The sequence below is a fragment of the Aquarana catesbeiana genome, linkage group LG03 (genome assembly GCF_042186555.1).
Source record: "Aquarana catesbeiana isolate 2022-GZ linkage group LG03, ASM4218655v1, whole genome shotgun sequence".
NCBI classification, from domain to species: domain Eukaryota; kingdom Metazoa; phylum Chordata; class Amphibia; order Anura; family Ranidae; genus Aquarana; species Aquarana catesbeiana.
The window spans coordinates 332627960-332653095 of NC_133326.1; the positions used below are offsets into that span (position 1 = coordinate 332627960).

Sequence of the window (25136 nt, forward strand, 5' to 3'; positions counted from 1 at the left end):
GTGCTTCTACTAAATACTGAGCAAAGGGTCTGAATACTTAGGACCATGTGATATTTCAGTTTTTCTTTTTTAATAAATCTGCAAAAATGTCAACAATTCTGTGTTTTTCTGTCAATATGGGGTGCCGTGTGTACATTAATGAGGAAAAAAAATGAACTTAAATGATTTTAGCAAATGGCTGCAATATAACAAAGAGTGAAACATTTAAGGGGGTCTGAATACTTTCCATCCCCACTGTATATAGTAAAGCATGTGATAAAAATAAAGTTTATTATACAAGATATAAAAATATCAGTTACAACAAAAACAGTAAAGTGATTGTTGCAAAAATACATAGAGAGAATGACATTAAAATTGACGAAATGAAAGCCCCCACAGATATGTAGAGGCACAATGATGTGGGTATAGATGTTGACCTCGACAGTTTTGCGGCCAATGCCGCTTCCTCCCTAATTTTAACGGAGAGGCTCTCTGGGGACCCTGATTTAAGGGGGACTCTCTGGGGATCCTAATGTAAGGGGGCTCTCTGGGAACCCTGATGTAAATGGGGGGGCTCTCTGGGGACCCTGATGCAAGGGGGAGGCTCTCTGGGGACTCTGATGTAAGGAGGCTCTCTGGTGACCCTGATGTAAGAGGGAGCTCTCTGGGGACCCTGATGTAAGGGGGGGCTCTCTGGGGACCCTGATGTAAGTGGTGGGCTATCTGGGGATATATACACACACACACACACACACGTATATTACTGTATATACATGTGTATGCCTGCCCAAGCGTATGACTTTCTTCACTACGCTGCTATGGGCTCTAGCCCCAGATCTTTTGTAGACCTAGCAACGCCCCTGAAGACAGGTATTTAATAGAGTAGCTAAAGAAAGATATAAGTGGGGAAATAAACCCGGGAAATACTTAGCAAAATTATTAAACAAAAAACAAAATCGATAAATTATATAGAGAAAATGTAAAATAAGAAAGGGGAAATGATATACTCAACTACAGAAATCGGAAGAGCATTTCATAGCTTCTATAGTTCCCCATATAGAGTGAGACAAAAAGGGGGGTTAGAGGAAGGATTAAAAAGAAAACAAAAGATACAGGAATATCTAAAAGGGGCTAATCTACCCAAAGTTTCAACAGAAAAGTTGCAGGCCTTAGGAGACCCAATAACATATGAAGAAATGCATAGGGCTTTAAAAAGTACAGCATCAGGGAAGAGTCCAGGACCTGACAGGTTGATGATTAAGTATTATAAAAAATTCAAAGATCAATTAATCCCCAAATTATGCTCATAAATGAACTGGGTTAAAGAAGGAAATTAGTTGAGGGAAGAATCCCTGAGGGCGTATGTCACTTTGTCTTCAAAAGAAGGAAAAGATGCTAATCTATGTTCTAGTTACAGACTTATTCTGTATTGAATGTAGATACAAAGTTATATGCAAAGGTTCTGGCCACCAGATTAAAAAAGTTCCCGGGGAGGGAAGGTAAAGATAACAGAGTAAGAACGCTACTTTTAATACAAAAGTCTAGAAGAGGTAGGTCCCCAGGTCTGCTACTGTCAATAGATGCTGAAAAAGCATTTGACAGAGTAGACTGGGGATTTATGATGGAAACAATAGAGAGTTTAGGACTAGGGCCTAAGATGCTCCAATGGATAAAAGCATTGTATAATCGACCAACAGCAGCGGTGAAGGTAAATGGTAACCTGTCACCAATATTTGAAATGCTCAATGGCACAAGACAGAAGTGCCCACTCTCTCCCCTCTTGTTTGTGCTGTCGCTGGAACCCTTGTTGGCAACTATAAGGGACAGCTCAGATATAAGGGGAGTGAGAATAGTAGAGGAAGCACATTAAGTGGCAGCATACACAGATGACATATTGTTTTATATTACAAACCCCAGAATAACACTCCCAAATCTGAATAAGAAATTAAGAGTATGGCGAACTTTCAAACCTGAAGATAAATCCAGTTAAAGCGGAAATCTTAAATATACACTACCGTTCAAAAGTTTGGGGTCACATTGAAATGTCCTTATTTTTGAAGGAAAAGCACTGTACTTTTAAATGAAGCTAACTTTAAACTAGTCCTAACTTTAAACAAATATACTCTATACATTGCTAATGTGGTAAATGACTATTCTAACTGCAAATGTCTAGTTTTTGGTGCAATATCTACATAGGTGTATAGAGGCCCATTTCCAGCAACTATCACTCCAGTGTTCTAATGGTACAATGTGTTTGCTCATTGGCTCAGAAGGCTAATTGATGATTAGCAAACCCTTGTGCAATCATGTTCACACATCTAAAAACAGTCTAGCTCCTTCCAGAAGCTACAAAACTGACCTTCCTGTGAGCAGATTGAGTTTCTGGAGCATCACATTTGTGGGGTCAATTAAACGCTCAAAATGGCCAGAAAAAGAGAACTTTCATCTGAAACTCGACAGTCTATTCTTGTTCTTAGAAATGAAGGCTATTCCATGCGAGAAATTGCAAAGAAATTGAAGATTTCCTACAACGGTGTGTACTACTCCCTTCAGAGGACAGCACAAACAGGCTCTAACCAGAGTAGAAAAAGAAGTGGGAGGCCGCGTTGCACAACTAAGCAAGAAGATAAGCACATTAGAGTCTCTAGTTTGAGAAACAGACGCCTCACAGGTCCCCAACTGGCATCTTCATTAAATAGTACCCGCAAAACACCAGTGTCAACATCTACAGTGAAGAGGCGGCTGCGGGATTTTGGGCTTCAGGGCAGAGTGGCAAAGAAAAAGCCATATCTGAGACTGGCCAATAAAAGAAAAAGATTAAGATGGGCAAAAGAACACAGACATTGGACAGAGGAAGACTGGAAAAAAGTGTTGTGGACGGATGAATCCAAGTTTGAGGTGTTTGGATCACAAAGAAGAACGTTTGTGAGACGCAGAACAAATGAAAAGATGCTGGAAGAATGCCTGACGCCATCTGTTAAGCATGGTGGAGGTAATGTGATGGTCTGGGGTTGCTTTGGTGCTGGTAAGGTGGGAGCTTTGTACAGGGTAAAAGGGATTCTGAATAAGGAAGGCTATCACTCCATTTTGCAACGCCATGCCATACCCAGTGGACAGCGCTTGATTGGAGCCAATTTCATCCTACAACAGGACAATGACCCTAAACACACCTCCAAATTGTGCAAGAACTATTTACAGCAGAAGCAGGTAGCTGGTATTCTATCGGTAATGGAGTGGCCAGCACAGTCACCAGATCTGAACCCCATTGAGCTGTTGTGGGAGCAGCTTGACCGTATGGTACGCCAGAAGTGCCCATCCAACCAATCCAACTTGTGGGAGCTGCTTCTAGAAGTGTGGGGTGCAATTTCTCCAGCTTACCTCAATAAATTAACAGCTAGAATGCCAAAGGTGTGCAATGCTGTAATTGCTGCAAAAGGAGGATTCTTTGATGAAACCAAAGTTTGATGTAAAAACAATGTTATTTCAAATACAAATCATTATTTCTAACCTTGTCAATGTCTTGACTCTATTTTCTATTCATTTCACAACGTATGGTGGTGAATAAGTGTGACTTTTCATGGAAAACACAAAATTGTTTGGGTGACCCCAAACTTTTGAACGGTAGTGTAGGTCTGAATAAAAAAGAGGAAACAGCTCTAATGACAGAGTTCCCATTTACTTGGGGAAAGAAAGAATTTAAATTCTTGGGGATAAAAAATAACACCGTTATTAAAAGATCTGTATCAAGTAAATTCAATTCCATTACTTAATGAGGTAAATGTAGAAATTAAGAAAATATCAAATCGCACACTCTCATGGCTGGGTAGAATAAATATGGTAAAAATTATAATATTACAGAAGATTTTATACAAATTTCAAATGTTACCAATATCACTGCTTCAGTCATATTTAAAAAAATTAAATGAATAATTATGAGATATGTGTGGCAGAATAAGAAGCCAAGAATACATTTCTCAATGTTATGTAAAGGAAAAGCACAGGGAGGAATAATATTAACAAGAATGATATAATGGACAAAAATGAATGTAGATAAAAGATGGGTCAGGGTAGAGAACACAATTAATGGAGTACACTTGGGTAAGATGATATGGGTACCACAAAAGCATAGAAATATAGAGGGAAATATTCACGAGTTGACAAGAAATGTACTTAAGATCTGGGATACGATCCACAGGAAAGTAAAATGAAAATATAATTCACCTTTAATTTCACTAGCAGGCACAAATTATTTTTTTCTGGGAAATGAGAGAAAATATAATATATATTGGATTAAAAATGCGCAATTAAAATATATAATTAGAGGGGGAAGGATTTGCTCATATAATGATTTAAAACACAAAAAAGAAAAAATGGATGTGAATAAATGGAGGTATTTTAAGTTAAAGCATTTTGTGGATACACTACCACAGCCTATTAGATCGGGAAAATAACTAAATTCAATTGAAAAATTGTGTAACCAAGGAACTAGTGTAAGACACTGGGGTTGATTTACTAAAGGTAAATCCACTTTGCACTACAAGTGCACTTAGAAGTAAACTGCAAGTGCACTTGGAAGTGCAGACGTTGTAGATCTGAGGGGAACATGCAAGGAAAATAAAAAACAGCATTTTTGCTTGTACATGATTGGATGATAAAATCAGCAGTGCTTGACCTCATTTCAGATCTACTCCTCAGATCTACAGCGACTGCTCTTCCAAGTGCACTTTAAGTGCACTTGTAGTGCAAAGTGGATTTGCCTTTAGTAAATCAACCCCACTGTGTTGCCCAGATTTATAAGATAATAACAGAGATGGCAGGAACTGAAACACCTCCCTTTATTAGCACGTGGGAAAGGGTGAACGAGTGAACGAGCAACAAGTAAGCAGACTATTGAGAGCTGTATATGGTACAGCTTCAGATATACTGTAAGCACTGTGAAAATGAATTATAAAAGTTTAACGAGATGGTACATTACTCTAGTAAGAATGCATAAATATCATCCAGAGATATCCCCACCCTGTTGAAGGGGATGTGATATGAGGGATACAATGTTACATATCTGGTGGGAATGCCCGAAAATAAGGGAATATTGGCGGATTTGGCAGACACGATGTTCGATGTTCTTTTTTTTATAGCGCAAAAAATAAAAGCCGCAGAGGCGATCAAATACCAACAAAAGAAAGCTCTATTTGTGGAGAAAAAAGGATATCAATTTTGTTTGGGTACAGCATCGCGCAACCGCGCAATTGTCAGTTAAAGCGACGCAGTGCCGTATCGCAAAAAATGGCCTGGTCATTAAGGGGGTAAATCCTTCCAGGGCTGAAGTGGTTAGGGCCGATGGCCAAAACATTTTGGCTTTTTGACTGTTGTTCACCTGCAGTAATAAAACAATGTTTTAGCCAACTTCCATGGCACCAGCCTTTCTCCCTTTTTTGCACAGACAATATACAGTAAATCTTATGCCGGCCATACACGGTTCGAATTTCGTAAGAATTTTCTTTCGAAAATCGTATGAAAGAATTTTCGTATGAATTTTGCATCATTAGTGGGCTGCAACAACGGCCGATTTTCGTGCGGAAATCAAATTTGAGGAATCGGACATGTTGGAAATTTTTAGAAAAACGAACGATTTTCTAATCAATGATGGGAGAATCGTGCGAGAAATGTAATAAGAAAAGAAAATTTACGGAGAGAGAAAAGAAGATTCCCGGCCAAGAAAATTCTTTTCTGTAGCAACATACAGTGAAATTGAAGGCTTGGTCGGCCGAATTTCGAAAATCAATGGTGGCGTCATCGGATCACAAAAAAAAACGAACTTTCTGATTTTGAAAAGGAAATTAGTTCGAAATTCGACCGTGTATGGCCTGCTTTACCAAGCGTAGCGATTTCAGCTATTTAGCACAGTGAGCTTTATTTCTTATTGGTTCAGATTAATTACTACCCTCTTACTTATTTATTTCTCATTGATTTAACTGATTTACTACAGCTCATTATTTTATCTGCGTAAGCATTTGGGCCTCAGTACCAAGTTACCAGTTACATTCAAAGGCCTCATGCACACAGGATGCAAAAACACTTTATTTTTTAGCCTTTAAACACCCCCTCTATGTTAGTCTATGTGTCCATACACACATAGGAGTTTACAGGCATATTGAAGAGGAGCATTTAAAGGCTGAAAAAAACCCCATCACTTGCGCGTTCAAGAAAGGAGAGTTTGAGCAGAAAACATGCTTGACTGGCCTAAATGACTGTAAACACATGTAAACGCGCATTAATTCTAGGTGTGTTTAGAGCTTGAGCATTCATTCATTCCAATGGTCAAAATAAATTAATATTCTGGTCAATGGAATGAATGAACTCCCAAAATGCTTGGCGCACCTAAACGCACTTAAACGTGTCTTTAGGTGCATTTTTTAAGCTGCTTTTCACCTGCCCGGAGCAGGTTGCTGTTGGGCAAAAGCCCAGTGTGCATAAGGCCAAAGACTATAAGGGTTTATCTGGTTGGTTGCTATAGAGCAGTGATAGCGAACCTTGGCGCCCCAGATGTTTTGGAACTACATTTCCCATGATGCTCATGCACTCTGCAGTGTAGTTGAGCATCATGGGAAATGTAGTTCCAAAACATCTGGGGTGCCAAGGTTCGCCATCAATGGTATAGAGAGTGCAGAAAGTAAATACAGTATTTAAGAAATGACTAAACAAAGGATGTTGTGCTATATCACTATTTTTCAGCTGGAAAAAAATGTCTTCTTCTTTTCACTGGGGATAGCAGTGGCAAGGTGGAGAAATGGGAAAAAAATGATTCCTCTGCATGTATTTACAGGTATGCACAGAATTAAATAATAATTACTATTAGCCAACTAGACATACATATGCACATTATAAAACATAAAAATAGCCAATTCTTCTGATTTTATGTTTATGATCTGCAGGACTATGCCGTCATGTGGCAAGTGGCTGGGTAGAAAATCCCCCTCTCCTGTGCTACATGTTATATACACTATATTGTCAAAATTATTGGGACACCTGCCTTTACACGCATGTGAACTTTAATGGCATCCAAGTCTTAGTCCGTAGGGTTCAATATTGAGTTGGCCCACCCTTTGAAGGTCAGACAAACATTCCCATAGACGCACTCCTAAACCCTGTGGACAGCCTTACCAGAAGAGTCAAAGCTGTTGCAGCTGCAAAGGGTGGGCCAACACAATATTGAACCCTACGGACTAAGACTGGGATGCCATTAAAGTTCATGTGCGTGTAAAGGCAGACATCCCAATAATTTTGACAATATAGTGTACATAGCTGCCTGTTTATTTGAGCAGATGGTATGTGCACTTGTAATGGGAGATTACAGTTGGTGGTGCTTAAACTGTTTGTGCAATAGACCAGTCTGCAAAGTTTTTTGTTAAGCCTTTGTTAAGAGGGATCTCTTTATTTATATTGTAAATTGATAAACAAAGCCGCTAATAGTAATTAGTCACATGCTGGAGTGCATCTGTAGTTTTGAAGATGTTTCATAGCTTATTTTATACAGAAAGCTGCAATAAATGCAATGTTACAATGATCAGTAATCTAAAAAACATATGGCACTTAGCATAGCAAACTAATTTTGACTGGTGGCAGACCAGATCTACAGTGCATCTGGAAAGTATACACAGCGCTTCACTTTTTCCACATTTTGGTTCAATAAGTTTTTATTGTTTTCAACACAAGTTTAAACAGACAGAAACAAGAACAGGACCAGGTGCCCCACAAAAGGCGTTCTGGTATAACAAATTTGAATCGTACAAAAAATATAGTGCATTCTATGCCATTTATATAGGTAACCTGAGGATGAATTATTGAGAAAAGGTTTCAAACATTGTACTGACATTCGTATAAGTGCAATTTCTATCAGCCTGGGCACCCCTGTGGGATCCTGCTGCACCCAGAAGCCGAGGAAATCAGTGTGTCTGAACTGAACATTGGGAGTTTATCTGTACAGAAGTGTATTTGTGCTTTCAAGTCCCATGAATGATTTAAGTGTTCATATTGGGAACCAGAGTACACATGATTTCATAGCCTGGCTATACATAGCCAGAAATAGGCATGTTAATGAGAGATAGAAGCAATAGAGAAAGGGGGAAAACTAGTGGAGGAAACGGAGTAAGCGTTTGATTAGACACATTGATTAGTATTTTACCTTTTGTAGAGGAATTAATAAAGGGAATAGGTTTCCGTGCTTGTCTGAGTTGGACTGTGTTTGCAAGGTGTCTGCCGCACTTATTGGCTTGAGAATAGTGGGCAAATCGCCCTTTATCTCTCGCCATCATAGAGCGTTCTCATAGATTCGCAGGAGGTATCTCCTGGCGTTGATCAGTACTAGTTGTACAGTGGGATCAGGGGTTCATTTATTTGACTCTTCCAGGGAGGCTATAGTGGTAAGAAGGCGTGATATATCTGCCGTGCGTATACATTTAAGTCGGGAGCTGTGTTGAATGAATTTACCCCTGAGAACACATTTAAGTGCTTCCCATTTTGTAAGCGGGTTGACGTCGTCATGTGTATGTTCTTTTACAAAGTTTCTGATGGTCTGTATGATGTCTTGAGTGCAGACTGAGTCATGTAATAGGTTGTCATTCAACCTCCAAGAGGATCTCTTCTTATGTGTGGGGATACTTCCTAAACTCATGTGTATGGGGGCATGATCAGACCAGAGGGTGAGGCCTATGGAGGTGGTGGGGGAGTAATCCAATAAGGATTGAGAGATGAAAATGTAGTCTAGCCTACTGTAAGAGGAGCGTGCGGGGGAGTAGTATGTGTAGTCTTTAGTCTACTAGTGATAAGTCAGAGAGGATTGATCGGATTTTGGTCAGCGAGGCCAGGGAGATTGAGGATTTACCAGTCGAGGAGTCTAGACGAGGTATCAAGGCGGCATTAAGGCACCTCCCAGGATCATGTTGGTTGTGCCAAATCATTTCAGGCGAGTGGTCACCAAGGAGAGGAACTGCAGTTGATCCTGATTTGGAGAACATACATTAATTACTGTATAGATCATATTCATATATGACAATTTAAGAAAAACATATCTCTCTTGTTGATCGATATAGGTGTCAATGACATCTTGTGTGAACGAGGCGTGGAAGGTGATGGAGACCCCTTTGGATTTTGCGGAGGGGTTGGTGCTGTGGAACCAGGTGGGGTATTTTTTATGGAGGAGATGCGGAATCGTGTCAGATCTAAAGTGAGTTTGCTGAAGGAGGAGGATTTGGGTGCGGAGTTTATGGAAATGATACAATATTTGCCTTCTCTTCTCTGGAGTATTGAGGCCTCTATAATTTAGAGAGGAGACTTTCAAGAAAGCTTGTGTTGCCATGGGGGGGAGTAGCTTGGGGAGTAGGTGTATATTGGTGTAGGTAAGGCTCGCTGTCTAAGGGAAGGGGGTAGGTGATGATTGGGAGGGAATAGAGTGCCATCTAGTGGTGAACAGGTAGAAGGTAGGTATGAGAAGTAGAAAGGAGAGAAAAAGAGAGAGAGAGGTAGAAAACCAAGGCCTCAACGGCAACACTAATAGCGTTGTAATCAGCATGTCAGCTAAGACCGCTTTGGGCACTGAAAGCCCTAAATGGAGGGTTGCGGTCAGTGCATAGAGGGGCCCGCACACACCGGGCAACAACATTAAACTTTTTTTTTTTTGTAAACATAATAGCTCAGAGCCCTGTATTGCTGTGTTCATTTTGTATAGCAGTAGGTAAGTATCTGGGAGGACAAGTCCTAGGAGAATACAGTGTAAACCTGATAGCATACTGGTCCTTTTACTGGCTCTAGATATAACAGTACATTATAATGAGGTGGGGACCCGAAGTGGGGGAGGGAAAACAATATCTAACAGGGGGTAGGTCTCATTTATGAGGAGTTCACATTTCTAAGGAGAAAGTCAAAACCTGTATGTGGGAGATAAAAAGTAGGTTAGAAATGTAATGTCCCAAGAAAACTGTAATCAGGGACGGCTTTACGGGTCTGAAGCCTGTGAAGAGAAAATTAGTTAGTCAAAGTGCAGGCAGTGGAAGTTCATCCAGCTGTCGACTTGGAGGCTTCCAATCTGCAACGTTTGTTCTTCTTGGATTTCTTCTTTTGCCAGCCTGTGGCGATGGGAAGTCCAGGAATGGCTGCATGCAGTGGCCAATCAGGTATAGGGATTTGTGGAAGCTCAAAAGTCCCGAGGAATTCCCATCTTGAGATGCAAAAAGGTGAAACCCGAACGATATTTCATTTGTTTTGCTTGCAGGGCTCCTATAAGTGGTTTCAGAGCACGACACATATCCAGGGTCACCTTGGAAAGGTCTGGAACTAGGAAAACCTGGGCGCCATTAAAATATATGGCCTCTTGCGTGTGTTCTTCTTGCATCATGTCAGCCTTAATTGCATAGAAGTGTACTCTGCATATCACGTCTCTGGGGTGTTCCAGGTTTGGGTTTTTAGGGCCTAGGGCTCTGTGTACATGATCAAGTTCCAGAGGGGCATTTCGGGAGGCGTCTGGCCCTATTTTCTTGGTCATCTTGGTGGTACATTATTTGTTGAATCTGTAGGGTGTGCTCATGTAAAATGGCTTCATGTGATTGTAATGTGGAAACAGTCTCCTCTACATTGTGTTCCACTTCTTCCAGCCTGTTTGTGACATCTCTGCGCAGCTCTGACATCTCTTGCTTATATGAGTGTTCAAGTCTCTGCACACAGACTTCAAAATCATGTCTGGTTGGCAAGGCCTTAATATAAGCCTCCATGTCCCAGCTACTGAAGGATCGGTGTGATTCAGGAGAATGACAGGCAGAATGGATTGAGCCGTTTTCAGAGTCTGTAGGGGACCTGGCGCACTGTCTGGTTCTCATATGTGGTTTGGAGTGCTGAAACAGCCCCCTGTGAGGCCGCATGTGTGCCTGAGGATCGGGACGGTGCCATCTTGCATGAGGGGGGGCCCTAATCGGGTGAAAAAATGGCCGATTTCCCCTTCCTTGTGCAGGTCGGGAGTCTGATGGCCTCTCCCCCACCTCTCTTTCCCATTACTGACCTTTGTTGCGGTTCTGAGGAGCGCTGAGAGCTGTGGATAGTCCGGTGTGTGCAGGAGCTCCAGGAGAACATGTCCTACTTCTGCATGCACTAGGTCACACCCTTTTTCCACATTTTGTTATGTTACAGCCTTATTCCAAAATGTATTAAATTCATTATTTTCCTCAAAATTCTACAAACAATACCCCATAATGAAAAAATTCCCATGTACATAAGTATTCACAGCCTTTGCTCAATACTTTGTTGAAGCACCTTTGGCACCAATTACAGTCTAAAGTCTTTTTGCGTATGATGCTACAACCTTGGTACACCTATTTTTGGACAGTTTCGTCTTTGCAGGACGTCTCAAGCTCCATCAGGTTGGTTGGAGAGTGTCGGTGCACAGCCATTTTCAGATCTCTCCAGAGATATTCAATCGGGTTGAAGTCTGGGCTCTGGCTAGGCCACTCAAGGACATTCACAGAGTTGTCCTGTAGCCACTCCTTTTTATCTTGGCTGTGTGCTTAGGGTCGTTGTCCTGTTGGAAGATAAACCTTCTCCTCAGTCTGAGGTCCAGAGCGCTCTGGAGCAGGTTTTCATCAAGGATGTCTCTGTACACTACTGCATTCATCTTTCCCTCAATCCTGACTAGTCTCCTATTTCCTGCTACTGAAAAACATCCCCACAATATGATACTGCCACCACTATGCTTCACTGTAGGGATGGTATTGGCCAGTTGATGAGTGGTGCCTGATTTTCCCCAGACATGGCGCTTACCAAAGAGTTCAAATCTTTGTTTCATCAGACCAGAGAATTTTGTTTCTCATGGTCTGAGAGTCCTTCAGGTGCCTTTTGGCAAACTCCAAGCGGGCTGTCATGTGCCTTTTACTAAGGAGTGGCTTCTGTCTGGCTACTCTATCATACAGGCCTGATTGGAGGAGTGCTGCAGAGATGGTTGTTCTTCTAGGAAGGTTCTCCTCTCCCCACAGAGAAATGCTGGAACTCTGTCATAGTGACCATTGCATTCTTGGTCACCTCCCTGACTAAAGCCCAGATCTCTGCCTTGATATAATCCTGTCTCGGAGGTCTACAGGTAGTTTCTTGAACTTCATGGCTTGGTTTGTGCTCTGACATGCACTGTTAACTGTGGGACCTTATATAGACAGGTGTGTGCCTTTCCAAATCACGTCCAATCAACTGAATTTATCACAGGTCAAGTTGTAGAAACATCACAAGGATGATCAGTGGAAACAGGATGCACCTGAGCTAAATTTTGAGTGTCATGGCAAGGGCTGTGAATACTTATGAACATGTGATTTTTTCCTTTTTTATTTTTAATACATTTCAAAGATTTCAAACAAACATCTTTCGCGTTGTCATTATGGGGTATTGTTTGTAGAATTTTGAGGAAAATAATTAATTTAATCCATTTTGGAATAAGGCTGTAACATAACAAAATGTGAAAAAAGTAAAGCGCTGTGAATACTTTCGAAATGCACTGTATATATATAGGCAGATCTCACTGGTGCTCATACTTATTACAAATTACTGGACCTGACAGGACTCTTCTCCCAAACCAGTATTTGTAAGGCATGCATTTACGAATGCTTGATTAAATTTACACACATAAATATCATATTTAATATGTAAAACAAAATGATCTGCAAAGAGCAGTAACCCACACAAAGATTTCATCTCTTAACTGATCTGATTAAACTAAACTGAAATAACTGGCCTGAGTTGCAAAACATATTGCATTTTATACTTTATTACTCTGTTAGTCCCATTTCTGCCTTAATAGTCCAAGGGGGCGGCTCTTGCTGCACTTGTTGCATATCCTTTCTCTCATTTTATACTTCCTCATCGAGTAAGCCCAAAGAGTTTTAATTGAATAAAGCAATTATTTAGCATTTTTGTAAAGCATTATTAAACACAAAAAAAAAAATTTATGTATTGCAACTTATTATTCATTAAATGTTTCCACATTTTTCCTTTTTAGGCTTTTTTTTTCCATTTATTTTGACCTGTTAATCAGGCCAGTAACAGATTTGCTGTCTTAGGGTGTTTCCACTGCACTGGAGAAGCAAAAAAGCCACCGTTGGACAGCGGTACTGATTATCTGGGGAGAGTGTAGTCCAAGGCCTGGTTTACACTGGTGCGACAATCGCTCTGACTTTGAGAGCACAAGTCGCATGACATTTAAAGATCAATGTTTCCCTTTGAAAGCTGTCTTAAGTGGTCCGACTTGTGTTGGTCCGACTTTGGAAAAGGTTCCTGCACTACTTTGATCAGACTTCTGTCCGATTTCAGTGCATAGGAATGAATGTAAGTCGTATCCAAGTCGGATCACCATCTTAACTAATCCGACTTGTGACATGTGACTTGTGCTCAGAGGCAATGCTAGCACTGCAAAATGTATTGAAAAAAACTCCAAATACATACTAGACCCAAGTTTCACTTATCTCATATTGGATCTTGTTCATTAAAGTCTCTCTGATGGCTGACCAATGTCTGACCGATGTTGCAGAGCAAAGTTTGATCGTAAGTTGCACAACTTTCCTGTTGGAGCCGTTTTTGATATTGCAAATGCAAAATTTTTCATCAGGAATTTTATAATGTCTGTGTGTGTGATTAGGTTATGACATTATAAGTGCATTCTTTAAAGCAAAGAGTCATATCACATGGAGGACAGCAGGCCTGAGTGGAGGGGGTTGCGTTGCTTACAACAGAAACAAACAACAAACCAGAGCAAGAGACCACAGTCAAGGCTTCAACGGCCAGGAACAGCTGGGATACTGAGAAAAGGCACAATGCTCAATAATGGGAGAACTAGTATCATGAAGTGCTGCGGATACACAAAGTAAGTGTAAGATCTCAAATATTCTGTTTTCAAGGGTGAAACCTTCATACAATTAGTTGTACATGAGTTGAGGATTCTTTTAAAGTTGTTGTAAACTTTTGAAATAAAAAAATTAACAAAGCATATCCTCAGGTAGTGTGTACTTGCCTCAGTCCTGAGCACTTAGCAGTATGGATTCTGGTTGAACCCTCCTTCCTCTGCTATCTGCATCAGTCACTTCTGACATTTTTTCCAGACACCAGGCAATCCTTAGGAGGCAGCCTACTCCCCCCCCCCCTCCCTTAGCATAAAGCATGTGATTGTCAGCCTCAAAAATGCATGTCTCCCAGTTAGACTGTGCAGAGAGGTTTGGGGTGTCCATTCACTCCACTCATGTCTCAGATTACACTCAGCTCCGTTGTGCGCTGTACAGTGTGTGATATTAGATCACCACTACTCCATTGATCTCTACTTGCTTCCAGGTCCTGTGTTTATAAGTATGATATTACATCATTTTGATGTATATTTGCCCCCCTCCCTCCATTACATTTTATCGCAATTGCTCCCCATTGTTCCTAAACATTCACTAGTCCTTTCTAATTTACTAATGCAAGCCATTATAAAATTATAATACAGCCACTCTGATTTCTTCAGGCCTCTGCCTTTATTTTTGGTCCTTATGCACTTTATGAAATAACCAAAACTAGTTGGACACAGTATTTTTTCTTTCCCTACTTCAGTCTTACATTATTACGTTACTTACATTTTCCTTTATATTTTATAGATTTCATTTGATAGCTATGTTACAAGACCCTGCTAATATTTATACTGTCTGTGGACATCAAGGAACAGAAACATTTTTATACGATCTGCTTAATTGTTTCCTCTCGGTAGTTAGTATAAGTATCATAGGGTGACCAGATGTTCCTGGTTTCCCAGGAAATGAGGACACTGTGCTCGGACCAAGTCTGTCCTCGGTTTTGTCCCTGGACTTAGGGACGGCGCCCGATAGGAGCTTGGGGGTGCTCAAGCACTCTCACAAATTTTTTAAGCACACCCACACAGCACCCCCAAAATTCATATACCAGTTCTTGTATGCGTCACAGTGTTTTTTAAATTTTATTCTAACTGTAAATCCTGTACTGCAGCCAGGAAGCTGAGGACTCTTTTTTTTTCCTGTGGAGGGATACAGCGGCTCCTACTGCATAAGCCGATGATCTTTATCTAGACCCAGCAGGTAGATTTCAGAGGCGGATTGATATACAGCCACTTTGCTGCCTTCTTAGCCAATAGGAAAGTGCTGAACCAGCCCCCTTCTCCAGCCCGTCTTCTTTGAGTGAGATGCACAGAGGAGAGGACATGTCGGCAGATAGATTGGAGGGAGAGGAGAGAGCACAGCTCAGCCCAGCCTGCTAAAGGGGATGGAATAGAACAGAGAAATTCTCCATAATAATAAAATGTAAAATATGTACATAAATTGTACATTTTATTATGATTATACATAGGGGGGTTTCACCACTATTTGCACATTTCAGCTCTACAATATTTCTTACCTTTTGCAGAGAGGGTGACACCATCACTACTTTTTTCTGATACACTGGTTGATTTGCATCTTTGTTATTATTATTGTATGTAGGGGGTTTCACCAGTATTTGAACATTGCAGCTCTGCAATTTCTCAAAATATTTTTGCAGAGGGGGTGACACAATCACTATTATATTGCAATACATTGGTTGATTTGCACTGGATATTCATTTATAGTTTTTACCATTGGACTTATAAGTCCATTTGTAGAATTGTATAAAGGAAGTGTAAGGTTGTGCTGCATTTTTTGGCTTTTTATTGGTATACAGAGGCCAGGATATACTGATCACCATTGTCATGAGGAAACCCCCGCTTGCTGACCGCACCCACTTTTTGGCCCCACCCACATGAGCATTAGAACCCTCACTTTTATCTCAAGTACCACCATAGCACCCCAAAAAAAAATTGTCTGCAGCAGCCCCTGCCTGGATTGCATTTGAATTTTGCCACGCCATCCCTCTGCAAGTTTTTTCTCTATCTTATCTTTTTAACATTTGTTAGTCATATCCCCAAAAATATCTTTTTTTTTAATCTCATGGAAGAAATGTGAGAAACAATGTATATATTATACAATCATTGCATAAACACATACCACATACACTGCATATATAATTTGAGGAAAATATGCTTATAAAATAGTTTGCCAATAAAAAAAAAAGATGTCCCCAGATTTCATTTTAAAAATCTGGTCACCTTAAAGTATCACCTGTAAGTGTTGCATAGGTTCCTACATTGTGGGTTGGGTACACATACCTCAGTGCTTATGTAAAATGGAGCAGTTATATACAGAATACACCATGAAATTGGCAATCCTTAGCTGGGTATAAACTAGCAGAGTTTCTTTCAACATTTTTCATTGTAAGAACGTTGTAATGCGGTAAGAACATTCGTTTTTGTAATCATTAGTGGGGTCAAATTGACGGTCGGTTTCGACTGCAGTGATGAGAAAATTCAAAAGAGCGGGATGGTAACAGTATCTCACTGACACAAACGTCACAGATACAGAAACTCAGCACGTTATTGGCACAGTGGTTTAGTCCCAGCACTTACATGTCATCTTGATGAGGCTTACATTACCGGTACAGAATCTGGTTGAAGAGGGGTAGCTGTTTGGCAGGGTGGCGGTGTACACGGCACTGACCAGACCAATGGCTGATCTTTATCACCAACTCTAAAGTCCAGAGATAGGGGAGCCAGCGAAGGTGTCCCTATTCTCTCCCCCCTCCTTAGGAACCTTACCCTAGGAGCAGATGCTCTGTCTATAGCCAGCACGGATCCTGTCCTTTGCCTATCCACTTCATGAATGTGCGCCAACTGCATTAATACTGCCCTCACCAAAAATGACCGCAGAGGTCATCCAGTGTTGTAGCGTCCAATTGGACCACTACTCCCCTGGTGACACCTACAGAGGCTTGATAGGAACAAAGTTCCTTTAATCTTCCATTCCCTTTGTACAGTAGTCAGCAACACAGCACCACCTACAGAGAGGAGGGTAAACCGCACCTGTCTTCAATTGTCATTCAACCCACTCATCCCAAGGGGTGAGTCATTGTGCTGACCAAGACTCATCATGTGATCACCTCTTGGTCTGAGAGTCTTTGTTTGGGGACCACATTAATGTGTAAATTATCCAGCATGATATCTGGAGTAATTTAAAAGTAATTTGATTTTTATTGGATAGGTCCGTGTTCTCAGACGAAATGGATCTCCTGATCATGGCTACAGAAAATGGAGACATTTATTTATGGGAGTTTGACGATTCCATCTCGGGTCCAGTTCCTGAGGATAATTCAGAAGTGGATGAAAACCAGCAGATCATGGAGGTAATTCATCTTTTTATCTTTTTAGTGTCAGTGTATGTATTTAAAAATCACACATCTCTTTAAAATATATTTTTGTTCCTCAGAAATACTGTAGACATGTCCACAGATAAATCCAAATAGATTATGCAGAGAACAAGGTCTACAATGTTTTAATGTATGTTCCAATGGACTTTAAATTCAGAGACAGTATCGCAGGTACAGTTAACAGCTGTGAAACCCAGACAAGATGTAATGAGTAACTGTTTTTGGAATAGAACCATAAAGTGTGGCTGATGCTATAAAATTTTAAATAATCAAACAACTTGTATGTCCTCATATTACACAAGAAGTTTGCTTCCTTAGAGACTGGCATGTATTGCACTGGTTTTGTGATCCAGGCTAAACAAACAACAGCTATGGTAATAAAATACAACTACAAGAACATTCAGAATCAGTCTCCCACATCTTACTTTCAATGATGAGCACTGGTATACAATTTAATAATAGCCTATATATGACATCTATTATATATAGCATTGTAGAAGTGCTAAAAAAAAGTGCAAAATTTAAAGATCTCACACACAAGCTTACATGACAAGAAAGTGGCAATGAAGTACAAGTATGCATCATTTTCCATTCACCCATGAATGAAGAGGTGAATATAATGAACCAACAGTTACCACTTGTAGTGGATGTGGTCTTCCAGTGCTTCTCTCTCTAAAGGCAATGGATCCTTTATTGGTTCTCTCAACGCAACTAGACACCCTGTTTGTAGTTAAAGTAGAACTATGGCCTCCCATTTAAAAAAAAAAAAAGTGTTGTCACAACCCTACCAATATTTGATTATACAAAATCTGAAAAAAATTATTGAAAGTAAAAAAAAAAAAAAAAAATGCTTTAGCAGGTAAAGTATATGTTACTCCAAAACTATTAAAAATAAGTGTTGCGTTTTTATGTATGTGCTGGTAAATCCAGCCTTTTCTATTTTTATTTTTTATTTGAGCCTTGATGGAGAAGTACCTGGTGATCCTGCCAGTCCCCCTTTTATCCTAAATCAAATTGACCACTTCAAGTACAGAAGCAGATAAGTGCTGGCATAGTCAGTTTACATAGCCGTGTACCTTGCTTGGAGTTGCAGTCATTTTGGCTGCCACGCCCCCCCGTCCAACCCTTCCGTGTTGATTGGCAGCAACATCAGCTGGAAACTGCTATCAATAAACACAGCAAGGCAGGGGATGTGGCAGCCAAACAGACTATGAAAGGTATAGGTATGCAGTGCATACACACAGCATCCCATAAGGCCAGCCATACACAGTGCAAATTTCTTTCCTGGCAATCACGGGTTGCAGGAAAGAAATTCGCACAACTCTCCCATCATCATAGAATGCATGAAGGTAAAAAAAATTCAGTCTTTTGAACCCCCCTAATTCTAAGTGCATTTGCACTTAGGTCTCATTTACACAGGCAGCAAAAATGGACAGTTCAGTCATGTTTTTTCTGCCCCCCTAAATGCCCACTTCCAAAAGAGACATGAGGCCACCTGGATGAGTACACATTGCTGCCACCAAAATGCTTCACATCATGAAATTTTAAAGTGATTGTAAAGTCTCATTTTTTTTAGTTTAAAATAACAAACATGTAATGATTTTGCACAGAGCAGCCCAGATCCTCCTCTTCTCGGGTCCCTCACCGGCGCTCCTGGCCCCTCCCTCCTGTTGAGTGCCCCCACAGCAAGCAGCTTGCTATGGGGGCACCTGAGCCGAAGGCTTTTTATCTTAGTGTATAGAATGCATTAAGATAAAAAACCTTCTGCCTTTACAATCACATTAACAATAAAGACAAATTTTGACAAGTGATGCAGACATGCAGGGTCTGGTATGAATTTTTAGGGGTTCCCCAAGAAGGAATGTGGGGGTCTGTGTGTAACTCATAGGAATAAGGCAGCCTCTAGATATCCCCCCCCCCCTACAGAGTGAGGACAGGGTGTATAGTATAGAGATCAGGAAGCAAAGCCAGCCAGTCTGTGAGTAAAATCATGTTGTTTGGCACACAGTTAACCCTTTGATTCCCCTCCTGATCACCCATGTCACTCAGCCAGTGTCATTAGTACACTGACAGTGTACAGTGTTATCACTGATCACTGTATTAGTGTTACTAGTGACATCAGATAGTGTCAGTCAGTTGGTGTCCCTCCCAGCCACTGTCGGTTAACGCCAGTCCCTGATTGCCCACCACACTATCACAGTCACACTATAAGTCCCTGATCACATGTGACAGGCAGTCAGAAAGTCAGAGCTGCTTAAAATGCGTAGTTTCCAGTATATTACCCATAGTTTGTAGACGCTATGACTTTCACACAAACCAATTAATATACACTTATTGGGATTTATTTTACCAAAAACATGTAGCAGAATAAATTTGTGTCTAAATTTATGAAGAAATTAGATTTTATTAGATATGTTTTATAACAGTAAGGAGACAAAATAGTTTTGGGGGTTTTTTTCTAAATTTTTGGTCTTTTTTTGTTATAGTAAAAATAAAAAACCCAGTGGTGCTCAAATACCACCAAACAAAATGTATATTTGTGTGAAAAAAATGATATAAATTTCAATTGGCTACAGTGTTGCATGACCGAGCAATTGCCAGTCAAATTAGCACAGTGCTGAATAGCAAAAAATGATCTGGTCATGAAATTGGTCCATGTCTCTCATGGCAGTACCCAGCTACCCGTTCATTATTTTTTTTTTAACAAAAGATTCAGTGACGTTCAGTACTATGTGTGGGTTTGCAGATCTTTTCCTGGGTTTGCTGAACCTCCTTTGAACCAAACTTTAACTGGTTCGTTCACCACTATTGATGCTGAAGTACCTTGACAACTGAACAGATAGCAACAACTTACATAAGGTATCCTTGACACAGTGACTCAACAGCATGCTCCAGATGTTCTTTCTTTTTCATTGGTTTTATTAAAAGAGGTGTATGGGAATTTTTTTTCTGTTGAATCATACTTACCTAGGTGGATGCAGAATTGCTCCGATGCTTCATCTGGCCCTCGTCAGCCCTAAGACTGAGAACCAAGCAATCAAACCCCACGATCGCTCGGTCCTCAGGGCCCTCTGAGCAGAGAGCTGGTGGCTGTCAGTCACTGCTCTCTGCTCTGCCCCCTTTACTCACTGGAGCACTGGGCTGTGGAGGGGGGGGAGTGGCCGGCTCAACCTCTCAGTGGCTCGCTGAGAGGTTGAGCCAGGTGCCTGTCTAGGGATGTGAGTGGATCCTGACCATATAGTCGCAATCCTTCCCAAGCCTGGCCTGGCTCTGTGACATCAGCCGACAGCGGGCTTCAGCCCGCTGTTTGTTAAAAATGGGTCACAGGAGTGCAAACGATCTGCACTCCTGATATCCACAGGGGAAGTACAGCCAAACAAGCTTTGGCTGTACTTCTCCTTTAAAGCCCATCTTTGGGCAAAAATCTAATTTCAAAAGCATATTTTGCATTACTTACCTTACTCTTTAGTGTCCCTGCCAAACACCTCTTCCAAGCCTGTCCTGCAGTGCCCTATTTGAAATTCTAAGTTTCCTCTATGGATATAGGTGATTTCCTGCTCTTGGGACAGGCCACTATGCATCACTCGTTATCCCTTCAGGAACCAATCAGGGTTACTGAATTTTGCATATTTTCAGTGCAGTGTGTTATTTAATACTTGTTTGGTGTTTCTATGATTATTTTAGCCATAAAATGTGCAGGGTAGAATCGTACCATTGAAATTTAAAGAAAAATCTTTATACAGGATAACAGCAATGCAGACTGGGGATTAAATGTCTAGAAACTACAACATGTCAGTCTGACTTACTCATGATAAGCATTCTAATGTGATGCATCTATGGCAGCGTAGTTCAGCCAATCTTATGTATCACCCTCGAGCGACTTCTGACAGATTCAGAGGAGACTCATGCTTGTAAATTAATGATAGCAGTTTGACCATCTAGTAAATAATAAATCGTAGCAAAAAAAAACAAGCACGGTTAATATCTGTGTCATTTAAAAACATAAGTTATTGTCTGTAAAATATTCATAAATGTTTAGGGCGTATTGGCAGCAGATGTACAGTGGGGAGATGTACTTGCAATACAGCAACATGCACCTGGAGGCACATAAATATTGGCTGTTATCAAGTGTTATATAATGTAATAACCTCTGTCATAGTAAATCATAGGAAACAAATTGAGAAGCTTTGTAGAATATAATGTATGACTGACTGCACAGGGTTCTGTGCTTTCCTGAAACTAGAGGCCAATACAGCATATTCATAATGACAGGCACCAAAACCAGTAATAACAATTAAAAATACAATTTATTAAAGTGAAACAACTGTCTGCTGTCTGTCACTAGTAGTAACACAACAGTTTTTGCTTTTCTGTGTCCCTCCTAGCACAGGTTTAACCTAAAAAGGAAAAAAAAACAGAGGGAGCACCAGCCTTGCGCATTACCTTCGCAACACTTTAATGTATAAGAGATAAAAATGCATACTCACAAATGAGTAATAAAATCAAGCATATAATGTAAAGGCCATCATTTGCATCATCCAGCAAGATCAGCTGGCCAGTAACAATGGTGTGATGGATTCTGAAGAAGTTACTGCCCAGCTGATCTTGCTGGATGATGGCCTTTACATTATATGCTTGATTTTATTACTTATTTGTGAGTATGCATTTTTATCTCTTATACATTAAAGTGTTGCGAAGGTAATGCGCAAGGCTGGTGCGCCCTCTGTTTTTTTTTTTACTTTTTAGAGTTTCTTCTGGGTTCCCCCTGACCTGTTGTGAGTGGCAGTATAGCTGATGTGGTGGCTTGATTAGTGAAGACCACTCCATTTCTTTCTAATCAACTGCACGGCAATCTCTTAAGCGCAGGAGTTTTGGGTTTTTCTTTCTATTGACACATAGTTTTAATGCCTGTTGATTCTGTTCATTCACTTCCTCTAAAGTGGTTGTAAACCCTAATGGGGCGTACACACGGTCGGACTTTTCAGCTACAAAATTCCGACAGCCTGTCCGACAGACTTTTGACGGACTTTCAACGGACTTGCGGCGGACTTTCTAACGAACAGACTTGCTTACACACGATCACACAAAAGTCCGTCGAATTCTTACGTGATGACGTACACCGGACTAAAATAAGGAAGTTGATAGCCAGTAGCCAATAGCTGCCCTAGCGTGGGTTTTTGTCCGTCAGACTAGCATACAGACGAGCGGATTTTTCGACCGGACTCGAGTCCGTCGGAAAGATTTGAAGCATGTTTCAAATCTAAAGTCCGTCGGATTTGAGGCTGAAAGAGTCCGTTGAAAGTCCGGAGAAGCCCACACACGATCGGATTACCAGCCAGCTTTAGTCCGTCAGCGTCCGTTGGACTTTTGTAGACGAAAAGTCCGACCGTGTGTACGCGGCATAAGAAAACAAACAAAAAAAAAAATCTGCAAGACAAAGGCATAATGAGCTAGTATGCATAGCATACTGGCTCATTATGAATTACCTGAGATCGAAGCCCCCGCAATGGTCCTCGTTCACCGCTCCAGTGGCTGACATCTCTCCCAGAGTTACTTCCGGGTACCACGAGCTCTGGTGCTGTGATTGGCCGGATCCGGGATGACGTCACTCCCTCGCTCTGCTGGTTACGGCACAGGCTAACTGAAGCAATGGCAGGTACGTGCCGTTGCTTCAGTTTGCTTCAGTGCGCATGTGCCGATGAAGTTGGCACATGCAAATACAGGGATATCTCCTAAACCGTGCAGGTTTAGGAGATATCCAGTGTAGCTGGATATCTAATTATAGGCTTACCTGTAGCAAAAAGTGGTTGTAAAGGGTTTACAACCACTTTAACAGGTACAAGGCTATATAATCTGAATATACTAAATATCTTACAGCAGCGCTTTAATCCTATGGACATGGTAGTCTTAGGTGGACATGTAATTTTAAATAGACTTTTAGCCCTGGCCATACATTATGCAATTTTCTTGTACAATATTTCTTTAGATTTACCAAAACCATATAATGAGGTCAAACCTAAACACTTTCAATTTGTATGCAATCAGGCAGGCACTTCTACATAGTTGAAGGTAAATCTAAAGGAAATTGAACAAGAAAGTTGTAAAATGTATGGCCAGTATCAGTAAGCAACAAACAAATTGAATTTCATATCTAGCTAGCATTTTTTAGGAGATAAAGAAACAGTGAAAACAGTGAAGGTAGTGATATATATGTAAAAATGTCAAATAAATATAAATGTATGTGAAAAAAGACATTCAAAAATGAATGCTATCATTACAAGTAATAACCTTATACAGTTACCAGCAAACAATATTTTTCACTCTAGTTTGCCGTTAATGTGATATTTTTGTTTATTAAAATAAAATAGATGTTATACCTACCTGCTCTGTGCAATGGTATTGGACAGAGGGAGCACCAGCCTTGCGCATTACCTTCGCAACACTTTAATGTATAGGAGATAAAAATGCATACTAACAAATGAGTAATAAAATCAAGCATATAATGTAAAGGCCATCATTTGCATCATCCAGCAAGATCAGCTGGCCAGTAACAATGGTGTGATGGATTCTGAAGAAGTTACTGCCCAGCTGATCTTGCTGGATGATGGCCTTTACATTATTATGCATTTTTATCTCTTATACATTAAAGTGTTGCGAAGGTAATGCGCAAGGCTGGTGCGCCCTCTGGTTTTTTTTTTACTTTTTGGAGTTTCTTCTGGGTTCCCCCTGACCTGTTGTGAGTGGCAGTATAGCTGATGTGGTGGCTTGATTAGTGAAGACCACTCCATTTCTTTCTAATCAACTGCACGGCAATCTCTTAAGCGCAGGAGTTTTGGGTTTTTCTTTCTATTGACACATAGTTTTAATGCCTGTTGATTCTGTTCATTCACTTCCTCTAAAGTGGTTGTAAACCCTAAGAAAACAAACAAAAAAAAAAATCTGCAAGACAAAGGCATAATGAGCTAGTATGCATAGCATACTGGCTCATTATGAATTACCTGAGATCGAAGCCCCCGCAATGGTCCTCGTTCACCGCTCCAGTGGCTGACATCTCTCCCGGAGTTACTTCCGGGTACCACGAGCTCTGGTGCTGTGATTGGCCGGATCCGGGATGACGTCACTCCCTCGCTCTGCTGGTTACGGCACAGGCTAACTGAAGCAATGGCAGGTACGTGCCGTTGCTTCAGTTTGCTTCAGTGCGCATGTGCCGATGAAGTTGGCACATGCAAATACAGGGATATCTCCTAAACCGTGCAGGTTTAGGAGATATCCAGTGTAGCTGGATATCTAATTATAGGCTTACCTGTAGCAAAAAGTGGTTGTAAAGGGTTTACAACCACTTTAACAGGTACAAGGCTATATAATCTGAATATACTAAATATCTTACAGCAGCGCTTTAATCCTATGGACATGGTAGTCTTAGGTGGACATGTAATTTTAAATAGACTTTTAGCCCTGGCCATACATTATGCAATTTTCTTGTACAATATTTCTTTAGATTTACCAAAACCATATAATGAGGTCAAACCTAAACACTTTCAATTTGTATGCAATCAGGCAGGCACTTCTACATAGTTGAAGGTAAATCTAAAGGAAATTGAACAAGAAAGTTGTAAAATGTATGGCCAGTATCAGTAAGCAACAAACAAATTGAATTTCATATCTAGCTAGCATTTTTTAGGAGATAAAGAAACAGTGAAAACAGTGAAGGTAGTGATATATATGTAAAAATGTCAAATAAATATAAATGTATGTGAAAAAAGACATTCAAAAATGAATGCTATCATTACAAGTAATAACCTTATACAGTTACCAGCAAACAATATTTTTCACTCTAGTTTGCCGTTAATGTGATATTTTTG

At 40.6% G+C, this 25136-nt stretch overlaps 1 protein-coding gene across 1 annotated transcript in view; it reads left to right on the forward strand.

The window, feature by feature from the left end:
• LOC141132276 (uncharacterized) overlaps nucleotides 1-25136 on the forward strand; it is a 73199-nt gene that overhangs the window by 25557 nt on the left and 22506 nt on the right. The window contains exons 9-11 of the mRNA XM_073620525.1: nucleotides 6712-6802; nucleotides 13670-13864; nucleotides 17109-17250. Coding sequence (XP_073476626.1) covers nucleotides 6712-6802; nucleotides 13670-13864; nucleotides 17109-17250 — 428 coding nt within the window. The remainder of the gene's footprint in view (nucleotides 1-6711; nucleotides 6803-13669; nucleotides 13865-17108; nucleotides 17251-25136) is intronic.